The sequence below is a fragment of the Struthio camelus genome, chromosome 13, assembly GCF_040807025.1.
Source record: "Struthio camelus isolate bStrCam1 chromosome 13, bStrCam1.hap1, whole genome shotgun sequence".
Taxonomy (NCBI): domain Eukaryota; kingdom Metazoa; phylum Chordata; class Aves; order Struthioniformes; family Struthionidae; genus Struthio; species Struthio camelus.
This window is the reverse complement of record NC_090954.1, coordinates 17,739,509-17,752,379: the sequence shown is the minus strand read 5'-3', so window position 1 is coordinate 17,752,379 and position 12,871 is coordinate 17,739,509. Positions and strand designations below refer to the sequence as shown.

Below are 12,871 nucleotides of genomic sequence, written 5' to 3'. Positions count from 1 at the left end.
ATAATATCGAAATTTTACCTAGTAAATTGTTACAAGCTGAGGTCATACAAACTGGGGGTCATACAAACATAAGTTTGTTATTTTTCATTCCAAGTTTAACTCATAGACAACATTAAACAACAATTATGCCATTCAAGCCAACCTGCTTCTCCATTCCCCTCTGCTCGCTGCCAATAACTGCTTGTGAAAAACCAAATCAAACTCTGCCTTCTAAGCAGTGTCCAGGATATTTTGTGGGCCAATAGTTACAATGAGCCAAACATTTTATATTACTGTCTCTGAGCCAAAAAACCATGTCAACACTGAAAAATTGTGCACGATTCTTCTCTCAATTAAACTTCAGTAATTCCTGGAGAATCAAGACAAGATCTCACACTCATTCACAGTTCAGTGATACACCGAGGCCATCCTATTCCCAAATTCAAAATACCCCCAAACTCTTTCAGCATCTATTTTCTCATCGTTAGAATGGCTGAAGATGATGAATGCATCCAATTATGGATCCATTATATCAAAATTTTATTGTGCAAGTAGGTATGTCCAAAATGTTCTACTGAGGCTGAAAAAAACCACCCCGTTTTTCTGTTAGGATTCCAAAGTTTCTTTAAGTAACAGTAAATCCTACACAAGAAAGTAAAGGGAAAGCTGCCGACACCTAAAACCCTTATCTCGTTTATCTATGTAAAATGGCCTGTTCTATTATATTGTGGTTGAAACCATTAAAATGATATACCACCAAGATGAGTTACCATGCATTATCAGAAAGAAAATAAAGACAATGTATACAGAAAGAAGAAAAAAACCCTATTCTTACTTTTACCTGTAAGAAATCATCCTGGAAAACGGTATGACAGGAGCTGACCTTCTTTTAAAGGAAAAAAAAAATCTCTCCACTAACTTTTCATGCATAAAAGGTCTCATTTCCTTCTATAATATTGGTGGTTTTTTCAAAACACTATCAGCAGGTGCACCAGATTTCAAAAATCTCTTGTCCTTCATCAAATAATTGTGCTGCATATTATATTAATACAAGCAGAGAAGTGTAAGTGATGGGAGTTCAATTAAAAACAGCATAATCTCTGCTGCATATAAAATGATTCTGCAACTGAAATCAGCTTCTAATGAGAGGAAAAAAGGAATACATTTTCACATATTTTTAATTATATAGAATTTTCTCAAACATGATTTTTAATAACATATTCCATTAGGTTAACATCATATTTAAAGAAAGTGCATTTTCTGATTTCATTTTAAGTCTGATTTTGAGCAATTATTGTGTCATTGTTCTGCAGCAGAAAGGTTGAATTCATTTACTGTGTGGTTATGCTAGTTATGATTGATGTAGCTTCCCAAAATGATAAACCAATCACCCCAATGATGTAATGTCATTTTAAGAGTGCTATAATCATATTTCTCTCAAACTGGAAGCTCTGATGAGTTCTAACAAAGATTTATTGTAGATTAAAGGCCTTCATAATATCAACAATAGATTGCTCATTTGATGGCAGATTTGATTAGGTAATTTTTTTAGGCAAATGAGTTTTCCAGAGTTATCAAGAATGGCTACTGTGAAGGGCACAGGGCAGTAGATATGGATGACTACCACCTCAGATCCAAAAAAGACTCATCTTACAACTTGTTGAGGAGTTATCCTGCAATTGTAGAGGTGGAAGCAAGCATAAGTGTACAATCAGCCAAACAAGAGGATACTTATTAAATAATGCTATCAGTATTAGGCTTCTGCAAATATTTCGTCTTTGATATGTACTTTGAAGACTGTGACAGAAATGTTTAAAAGAAGAATCCAGACAGTGCCAGCAAATACTAATTAATAATTAATATATGGCACATTATTATTATCTCTAATTATTATCAGGGATCTAAGCCTTAAGTACATTCAAAACTTTCTTTTTAATCCAAATCCCAATTCAAACAGATTATTTAAATCTTTCCACTGCCTCCCAAGTATCTGGATACATGTTCCCAGACACTAGTTTCCACAGACACTAAAAATAAATGGAAAAAAAAAATCAAAGCATGGTCTACTTTTTTGTATCATGTAACTGATGTAAGCTATTCCGAAAATCTTGCAAGGAGAAGGATGAACCACAAAAAAAAAAAGGTTAACTTTTCCCATTTAAGGTATATGTCACTCTCTCTGGTATTTTCCTGTAAACTCTCTAAAAGAAATATTGCAAAATCTGCAGGAAAAAAGTGAGATAGCTAGAAAACATTTATTTATTTTCTAGGAAAGTATTAAGTCCTGAAAAGCTCAGCTATAAGACACTCTCAGTGCTGATCAAACCATCCCACATGTGTCTGTAGTCAAAAATAGATAGAAGACAGCTGTTTCATATATCCTGGAAACGAAAAGTGAGTCATTATATACTCTATGAGGGTTTATTAAAGAAAGAAATGGAATATTCTTGGGAAAACATATGGTAAATCATAAAATGAACAAATCAACTATTGAAAAAAACAATTCAAAACATCTGAGCGTGCTGAAAAAGTACCTTGCATTAGTCTACAGTCTGTAACTAATGTAAAATTCAAAGCTTTTAAGGATATAAAGCAAGCAATGTAATGACTATTATTTAAAATGAGATATGAAGAGCTCTTCCATCAAATTGGTAGACCTTTTTTTATGGCCGCTTTCTTCATTTGATTTCAAAAGAAAGGCCATACTGGTTCACACTCAGTCTCCAGCAGAGGCCATATACCCCAAGTACCCAGTACCGAAGTGCCCTCCAAGCCTCCGACTATTTTTAGCTCACCTTTCCTGACCTTGATTTGTTTCTAGTATATTTTATTTTCTAATTTTTTTGCTCATGTTTTTGAACATAAACATCTGTTAATGTTCAAAATAGATTGTGCCTCGATTCCATACTTTCTGGCTGTCAAAATGGAAAGAAGGCATTTATTTTCAGAAAAAGTAGTAAGTACTACAGTTTATATGGCTGATAAGCAGAGCTGCAAATGTTTATAAAACAGCAGCCTGAAAGACAAGAATTTGCTGAAAATATCAACATCTTAGCTAAACGTGACATTGGGAGTATCGAATCAGACAGATTCTGAAACAAGAACAGACACAGAATGACAGACGCGACACACACTTTCAGATATAGACCCTCATTGCCTACCTCAAGATATTGGATTAGCCTGTGCAAAACAAAGCAGTACCACCGTGTGAACACATCTCTTAATAGATGCATCCATGAGCAGGAAGCCAACTTTGAGAAATAAATCCCTCTGATGACAAGAATTAAATTATAATTTTTACACTGCTTATAACAGTCCTAAAATTAGAACAGTTCTCCAGTAACCTGAGCGAAAAAAAATACGACACATGGTGTTTTGCAAAAAGTTTCAATGAAATAAAAGTGCAAAATTTTTCTGTTTGCCTCACTTCCATATGTGGTCTTGATTTTGTGGTGATGCAAAAACACATTTGCCAGAAACGTAAAAAATGGCATAAACATGTCACAAACAAACAGCTCTATGTTTGCAATTGTCTTACCACTGCTGGAAGCCTGCTGCGGCCCTGAACATGCTCTTAGCAGATATGAATTAGGAGAGAACTCCTCATCAGGATTGGTGTCCATGATTTGATGGGACGTATTGCTGTCTAGCAATGGCATCTGGCAGCTAACTGGTGGAGGATTATGAGAACTGGGCAGCTGAGCAGATGGGAGAAGGCTAGACGAGGATGTAGGTGGAATGGGACGACCTGGGAAAGAGGACACAGGGATCAAAGATCAGCAATGAATGTAATGAAAAAAAACCCAAACAGCCAAGTAATTACACTGCAACTCTCCATCGTTATAAATGATTACTGCTGCGCAAAGTCAAAAAACCTCTCTGCTGGTACTAACTTGTGCCTTTGTGACATATTCAAGGCACTGCGAGCAGCTATGTTGTGAAGTCATTCCAGAATGTCTCCACAGCATCAGCTTGTAGCTCATCAGGTGAACAGCTGCTGGCGAAGGCGAGGAACTGAACACCACTGGCTAAGAAGCGGTCAGTTCTCTTGGCGTACTGACTGATACGCAACAGCCAAACGCTGAAAGACCCCAAGCCTAATTCACACGTGCTGCAAAATCCAAGCCCATCAGCCACACAGCTTCATCAGAAAACGTTTCACAGTTCTTTCTACATTCTCTAGGATTGGTTCTATAAAAGTAAGGAGAAAGGCGACTATAAGGAGTAGATTCCTAGAATTACAGTACGCCTGTAACCACCTCTTAAAATAACATTCTCCTTCTGATATATTTTACAGGGAAATTGCTCTAGTACTTACAGCTAAACGTAGGCCTAAACCTTTACTCAATGAATATTTACATTGCTTGCATTCTGTGGTTTAAATCAATCGCCTCAACCCGATAAACCCTTTAGCTCATTAGCTTAATAGAAATTTTGCCATCAGTTTCAACAGCTTTAGGATCAGGACATTTGAAACATTCCTGCTGTTTTAACCGGCACTGTTAGCACGCCTGAAGTGAGACTTGGAGAGCGCGTAGGGGCTAGAACAAACATCTTTTCTCTTAGTGCATTTGCTCATTCTTGCAAATTCTGTCCAGCCTACTCAGCACAACCAAACCCCCTTCCCAGCCAGAGAAAAAAAGTAAAGCACTTCACCCATCCAGCAGAACTTAGCCGCTCACTTCCCCCCCTAGCAAGTTTGGAATGTATTGGTCAGAAAGATCTTCGGAACATATTTCTGTTTGCCTTCCACTTATTTCCCGCTTCTTCAGTAGCCTTCCCAGAGGCAATATTTTCAGAAGAGAATTAACACAAATGCAGCACAATTAAAACAGTGTAATATCTGATATCCTTCTAATTTTTTCCTTTATACTTCTTGATGTTCTCTAAAACCTCTGCTTTGACTAAAGCTACATGGTTAGTTACTCAGGAAGTTCTTTTGCCCATAGCTGTACGAGATGTGTATTTTACACTCTCTGCTTTCCCATAACTGCAAGCTCCTTTTTTCCCCTCCCCATGCAACTATGAAATACACTTTTAAAGTGAAGACTGTAAGTAGATGCAAGTAGTGGGTCTGACACCACTAAGTCAACAGAAGTGTAGCCACTGACTTCAAAGACAGTAGGACTAGAAACAATATACCTAAAATGCTTACACAAATGATTTTGAATTATTTTTCTTTTCTGGATACACTGGAAGAAAACAGTATTAATATAAATACAGCTTTCTTGCAAAGTCCTGCAGACTCTTCAAAAGACTTCGCCAAGCCCTTGGAATACATCCTCCATTTCACCACCATACGCAATCAGACATTGCCATCAATGCAGGACTTGACAAATTAAAACGCAAATTTAAGATACAGAGACAGGATGGTCTTTTTATGGTAGCAGCAGGAACCCACCAAAAAATTGCACAAGCAATACTTTGTGCAGAGACAGCTGCCTCAATAAGGCAGCACATAGTAATCTATGAGAGTCATGTAAGAAGAACCACATGAGCACCATACTATGGACACGACTACATCCAAGCTAAGGTCCTTTTTGTATCATTGCAGATCTTTGCAAAAAATACCCATGGATATGACAGGAAATATGGGACACCACTGGCAGCACTGAAGGTGCATTATTTCATGCCCCGCAATTAAATTATAATTCTGAAGAAAAAAAGCCATAATTAGAACTTAACGCCAGCTCATTGTTACAAGGGGATCCTCAACTCTACACGCAAAGAATAAAAGTCCCTGAGGGCACTGGTGACCCGGAATTACGAGAGACAGAAGAGGTAACTTAGTTGCATAAACATAAGATTTTCAGTGCCATCCCAGAAGTCCTGCATGTTGTTTCTGGTCTCCAGTTCTCTCTCCAGAAGGGCACAGGTCTCTCGTACGTGTAGCAACGTATCTGCCATGCCCAAGTAGATTGTGAGCGCATGCCTACATTTACACCACTGAATCCCATTCAAGGGGCAAACTCAAATTTGTGGAGATGGACTATACTTGACTATGGGTTGGAAGCCCCACAATTTCACATTCTTTCACTCTCATTTCTTTCTAGACTGGTGTTCTAGGGCAGAACTCACTAGATTCATTTCAACTCTGAACCCTGATTATTCCTGAGTAAGATAGACCTCAGCCCACTGTTACAACATGTACTTTGTTAACTAAACTAGTGGTATCAAGTCAGCCAAAAAGAAGTTCATACTTACTCATTCTTTGCTTTTTGGGCACTTTCCTCTCATAACTTTATATCAATTCATTCCATCAAATACACACAGGATAAAGAGGTTCTTTTTCTGGCATTGTCTATTAGAATAGGACTGGTTATAGGGATGAGACAAATAAGAGAAACGTGCATTCTGATGTCTGTAAGTTTGTATCTTGTGCTTTAGAGAAGTTGTTCATGAATAATTTATCCATGGGAAAACATGACCCCTGCGATACTGCCAAAGTCTTTCAGGCAAAGAGAGATCTACTGCTCACTAGCTACACATGTTAAAATGCCGCAAAACTACATGAAATGATGCATCCTTACTTCCATCATTCTTAAAGAAATGGTAGTGGAACAAAGGTACACTGGCTTTTTCATTATTTTCATTTCCTTCATTTCTGGAATTAGGAAAGGAACCCCTCATCTTCATATGAATTACACTAAAGTTTATCCCACTAGGTAATCTTCCAGAGGCATACATCAAAATCCCAAGAAAAAAGTAAATGAATAAATAAATCAAGGAAACAAAACAAAATTCCAACAATATATATGACATTTGGGGAGCAGCAATCAACTAAAAGTACCTGTAAATACTGAAAAAACTTTCCCTTTATGGTACAAGCAAATAGCATGAACTACTTACTTACCTTCAAGAAGCTTAAAATAAAAAAAAAAATCTTGGAGACAGGCAAGCATTACTCTTATGCTTATTTTTTTTATCACATTTTTAACACCAGGGAAATCGATGATAAAATGAAATGACCAAGTTATCATAGGATAGATACGGGTTTAAGCTACTCCACAGTATCCCCGATCAGTGTATATACCAAGGTTTTCACTGTGTATTTACAAGGAAGCAACTGCAATATTGAGAACATGAATAGTTATTTATTAATGACTGTGCTATTCCTATGAAATAGTAGAGCAAACGCGTTCAATATCCAAGGGAAATGACTGAGCAAAACCAATTTCTAATCCTTTCTTTGCAATGCGCTTTTGGAAACAAGCAACTAGGTTGAGATTTGACGTACCTCATACAGACCGTGACCCTGTATACACTGTGTGCATTTTATTTGCATGTATTCTGGTTCTGCTTTAACATGCTTAAGTTAAAAAAATAAACTTTATATATTCAAAATCTACATTTACTGTTATCATATGGAAATACATTACTGTATTATAAAAACATTGTACGTGTGAGGTGATGAGTTGAAGGGCATTCTGTGTAAACAGACGGTATTTCAGAGAAATTTAGGGACATTATGGCAGACGATATTGCAAGTTTGGGAGGGGAAAAAAGACTACTTTTTTGCATGGAAAGCTAATCATACTGTTACGTTCATGAAATAAAGCAGCCCAGATCCCTGAAGATGAGGTAAAATTTCTAATTGTTACAGTTCTGATTTTAGCTTAGATGAAACAGAAGGTTATCAAGTTGTTAACCTGTTACGTTGTTTCGGTGGGAAGTTGGCTGCTGAGGAAGAAGATTTGCCTACAATTTCATGTTTAATTGAAAAACATAGACACCTGTGAGCCATGCAACCCAGTGCCAACCAGTCTTGCGGTCAGCTTTCTCCAATAAGCTGCCAGATTTGATTGGGGCTGGGGCACTTACTAAACATCAAGCTCTCACTACAGCCTTTCCGTCCAAGGCAGTGGGGCTCTAGGAGAGTTTCTTCTCTCTGTATGGCCATTTTTATTTTTTCCTCCCTGAAACATATAGGAACATCTTATCTTTAAGACATCCATTCTTCTGTAAAATTTGGTGGGAAATAAGTTGAAAAGTTCCTGAACAGGAACTGAATGACGTATGTGCAGAGAGAGCCCATTAAGCTTTGTGTCCTGAGGAAATGAATCTAAAAAGCAGCTCTCGCACAGCTGCCGGGATGTCTGTGAAACTGCTGGACAGAAAGGCACACACGCGATCAGGCTACAAAGGCCTGATAAATATGTTATATATTTTTTTACTATACATTCTTAAGACAGAAATAATGGGTTCATTTCTGACAATGTAATACTAATAGTACAAATAATTTGGTTAAACATGTTCAATGTTTTACAGTACCATTTAAGATAACAGACTGAGCTATATCGGGTTTGTAAACCTGAGCTTCTTGACAGACCTAATCATACACTTGCTTATAGCTTATATTTTGGAACCTCCCATCTCTCAAAATCATTCACTTCAGTCACTTTACAATGGGACTTCTATTACATTACAGTATTATAGACAAACTGTGAAATACACTAATAGCAGTATTTGATTACACTACTGTTATCAGGACTTAAAACTATAATGTAAAATAGCAATCAGTACAATTTTTGTCTATTCTAACTTCTTACTGATTAGTATATTAATATTGGTAAAGCTTCTATGGCTCAGATTTTTATCTAGTATACTGACAGAAGTCATATGACACGGGATACTTCTCTTGACAAAAATACTGTGATTGTGTAACGTACCCAGAGATGTGTAAAACAGATGCAAATGTTATAAAGGGAAATCAAAGTCTAAAAACTACTATGTTACAATTTCAGTTGTAAAAATTAGCCTTAGTTCTTCTTCAAATGTTTGTTCATATGCATGTTCACATTGCATAGAGTCACGCATGGCAAAGAGTCACACAGATATCGCCTCCAGTATCTTTAGGACATTTTTCAAAAAATGAAGCAAACAACAATAAAAGAATCTTTTCCTTTTTCACTTTTATTGCTTTCTCCTGTCATTTATCTTCTCTTACTGATTAGCGTGAAGAAAAAAAACTTGGTAACTCTCCTTCTAAGGGTATTCTGATTTGGGATACCTTTGGGCTTTTGTGCCATGCAGCACCTAATTCTGCAAGGCCCTTTTTTACTCTCTTTGTCCTTTTTTCCCCCATAAGGTTATATAGCAGACAACACAGACTTATTATTTCCATTTTTTTCTTTTTAACAGAGTCACATTTTTCTTCATGAACCCAGGAACTTTTATGAAACCATACCTCAATTACTGCTACACTCTAAACTCCCTTGGGCTTAAAATCTGCCTTAGCCACCTTTCAAAAAATCAGCCTATGCTCATAGTTGTAACGCTGCCATGGTTCTACAGCCATCCTCAGGAAGACATCTACAAACGCAGTATGCAGATTAGCTACTGGTGTGACGATTTCCTTTACTCCCCTTATTAAGGGACGCTTCATAAAGAGACAGAGATTGAACAAGGCTAAAATGAAACAGAGCTCTGAACACCAAATTTCAAATTCACACGAGAATGGGCCCCTCGTCAAGGATAAGACATTACTAATCCATGGAAAAGTCTCAGGGATGTAAAAATAATAAAATTCTTAGAGCAACATGCCAGGAAGTGATAAACAGTGATTGGAGCGAAGTTGCTGTTTTTTCTTTGAAGATAACCTCCTGGAACGAGAGGAGCACGTGAAAAAGATCTCCTTAAAACAATGAGGCCAAAAATTACATCACACTGGGGACAGAAGTCCATGGAATGGACACAGGCATTCAGCCCATAGTGGTGAAAGCCAGAGGCAAAAATAATGATCTAAGCTTCTCATACATCTCAAGCCTTGCAACCTGCCATCCAGGTCAAAGCTAACACACTCATTCTGGCTGCATCCTGCCTCACCTTGTCAAGGATGTACAGGGAAGGCGGCCATATGAGACCAGGAACATACTCAGAGAGCTTGGATTCTCCTTGTGCCAGGAAATAACTCCTGTTGACAAGAGTACAGGCAAGGAAGCGAAACTCAGAAGAAACCAGGTCCACAAAGCTTCCTCACCTTCCATTTATAGTCCAACTTGAAGAAGCAGACGAAACTTTCATAGGAGCAGGCAAAGAATCATACAGATATACAGCAGACATCTAATGAAACTAGTTTTAGAGATCAACAAGCTTCTTCCTAGAAAAGGCAGACTTTGAGGACTGGTACACTGATACAGAAGCATGCTGCTTCAGGGAATCTGACACGCTCTGCTAAAAAACGTCCAACTGTACTTCTCTAGATGCTGGGCATGTCTGGAAATGACATTATTGGCAAGTGACATGTGGGCATCAGTGAAGAGTTTGAGTTTCAATTAAAATCTACAGAATTCCTGAATACGTCAGAGCAAGGAACTGCGCCGCTGGCAGGAGCCACAACAGCCTTCTGACCATGCGCTTTTGCCACACCCCCGTGGCAGTGGATGGTCACTGCTGGTGGAGAGCACTCAGTACTCAGAAGAGTACCCACAACTGGAGAGCTGGGGAAGAACTTCTCTGGAGTGGAAGAATAAACGAGTCCTCAGATGGCAGTTCCAACAGGTCTATAAAATAGGAACAGAAATGAGACTGAGGAGTACTATGCTTTCTCTGTCTTTTGACGTGTCAAATGCTTCAAATTTCAGATAGGTCTGACTGGGACCTTTGGGCATGCCCAATAAAGGAAAAGTAAAGTTGTGGTTTGGGCTTTTTTTCATCATGACTTTTCTGGAGCAGTGAAGCACAGCAGATTGCTTAGGAAATCTACAGCTGACTTGCAAGTCCTCTTCATGTCCTTCCAGAAGCTACAAGTCTCTAGAATCAAATAATCATGTTTTGGAGAAGACCACATTTCCTTTTCCTTGTATCTAAACAAGCTATTTAGGTGACCTGCATGACCACTGGTTAACAGATCCAAAAGCACAGTGATCTCTACCCAGGGAGTCTACAAGTGAATAAACGCCAGTGTCAGAACAGGTTGCAAGTTTGTCAGTATGAACTTGCTATAGTACACTACATTGGTGGGGCTACGGAGAAGGTCTTGAGCCAAGATATTTGTACGGTAGCTAAGAGTTTTGTTCATCTTCACCAGCGTATGATAACATGTTTGGGAAAGAGATACTCCTGTTGTTGTTAACCTCAAAGATCAAAACTCTCACTAGACCCCCCCCCCCCACCCAAAAAAAAAAAAAAAAAGGACTGCCTGCAGTCACTCCTAGCATTCATATAAATAAATATGGGATGCAATCAAAGAACAGTAGCAGGTCGCTTATCAATTCCTGCAGGATTTTGGAGATGTGCTTTCCATATGCAAATTCTTCCTCCTCCCCCAAAGGATCTTTGGAATTTTGTGGATGAATAAAACCCATGTGAGTGTGAAACTCAGGCCTCTATACTCCACCATGGCGCATGACGGGAGGCACGGCATACATATGACAAAAACTACAGAAATTTTGGTGTTTTGATGCATGAGCAATCAGTATGTAAATATCCATCACAAAAACACATCTTGAAGAGCTTTTAAGTAAGCTTTTTGGTTAAGTGTAACATAATATAGTATCACTACCTAACTGTAAACATCCACATACTAGAAAAATAATTTTATATATACTTACATATACATTTATACAGGTATAGAGAAGACATAAAAATGTACACATCTTAAAATATCCAAAAAGGAACATTACTCTAAGAGGTCAAAGGGATCCATCCAGGCTCTATAAACAGCTGTTTTACCATGAACATTGTTAGGGGTGAGATCACAACCAATATGTTGCCATCCCAGACTCCTAAGCTATCCCCTTCCGTATAAAAACGTATCTAGTTAGACAAGATCTGAATCTCAAGGGTGATAAATAACAGATCTCTAAGCTTATTACATCTGCAATGGAGTTCTCAAGTTTTTTCTCTGTCAGGAGATTCTTGTTTCTAAGGTTAGCATACGCGTAGCAAAAATCTACGTGGACCGTTTGACTCCATGCATTTTCAGCAAATCACACAAAGAATTTCATATACCTAAACAGCATATCTTCTGTGATAAATTACATCTAGGAAGGCACTAGAAAGTATCACACTATGTCTAGAGGTTTCTATAATCAAAATCAAGTCAATAGCTTTAAACAACTGGAAATCTTCATAATAAGAGGTTTTTACTAATTTGTACTCTCTCCTACTATTCATGAAGAAAATAAACAAATGATCTATAACAACTACAGTCTGCCAGATACTATTAATAAATACTATTCTTTTCTATACTGTTAATAAATTCACTTACGTCTTTATTCCACAGGTCTGGTTCTCAGGACCAGGACTCAAATAGAAAAGTATGTATGTAAGTCAAACTAACTGTGAAACCTTCAACATTTTCGATTGCAGGAGAAAAGGGCACTTTAACATAACTGTTTTTTAAAATAACCATTTTGAAGATGTAGTAGTGTTCAAGTGTTAATGCAGGCAGCCAAGGAATTAGAAAGCGTGAGATGAGTTGCTTCTATGTAACAGGTGCCATCATAATAGCATGGACCTGGCAACTACGATTGCAGCGTTTACTGACTGAAGACAATACGCACGTTAGACCAAGACCAATAGTTCTATACACACATGATCATGTAAAATCATAATAGAAATGACTTTTAAATGGTTGCCATTATTATTAATACAGGAGCTGTGCTGCTCATGTTTTCTGAAATCATACAACGAAATATACTTATACCGGCATCAGCTGGACAGTAAGTGACAGAGAAGGGTCATATCTCCTCCTCCTCCCCTCCCTTACTTCAGGGAAAATGAAGCAGGAAAATGAAGAGCAGGAAAAATGAATGGAACCAATACAGGGAACACTACATGCAAGGCCCCTCTCTTCATGAGGAATGTATTTCCCTCCTCCTGGGAAAGGCAACACATTCCCGCTAAACTTCCAAGTCAGCCTAAGCAAAGCCCCCCCATCATCAGCAAT

The 12,871-nt window shown here is 38.0% G+C and overlaps 1 protein-coding gene across 4 annotated transcripts in view; it reads right to left on the bottom strand.

Moving 5' to 3' along the window:
- TENM2 (teneurin transmembrane protein 2) overlaps window positions 1–12,871 on the bottom strand; it is a 692,618-nt gene that overhangs the window by 231,141 nt on the left and 448,606 nt on the right. For all 4 annotated transcript variants that reach the window (XM_068959701.1, XM_068959700.1, XM_068959703.1 and 1 more), the window contains one exon: window positions 3,518–3,727. In XM_068959701.1, the coding sequence (XP_068815802.1) occupies window positions 3,518–3,727 (210 nt within the window). The remainder of the gene's footprint in view (window positions 1–3,517; window positions 3,728–12,871) is intronic.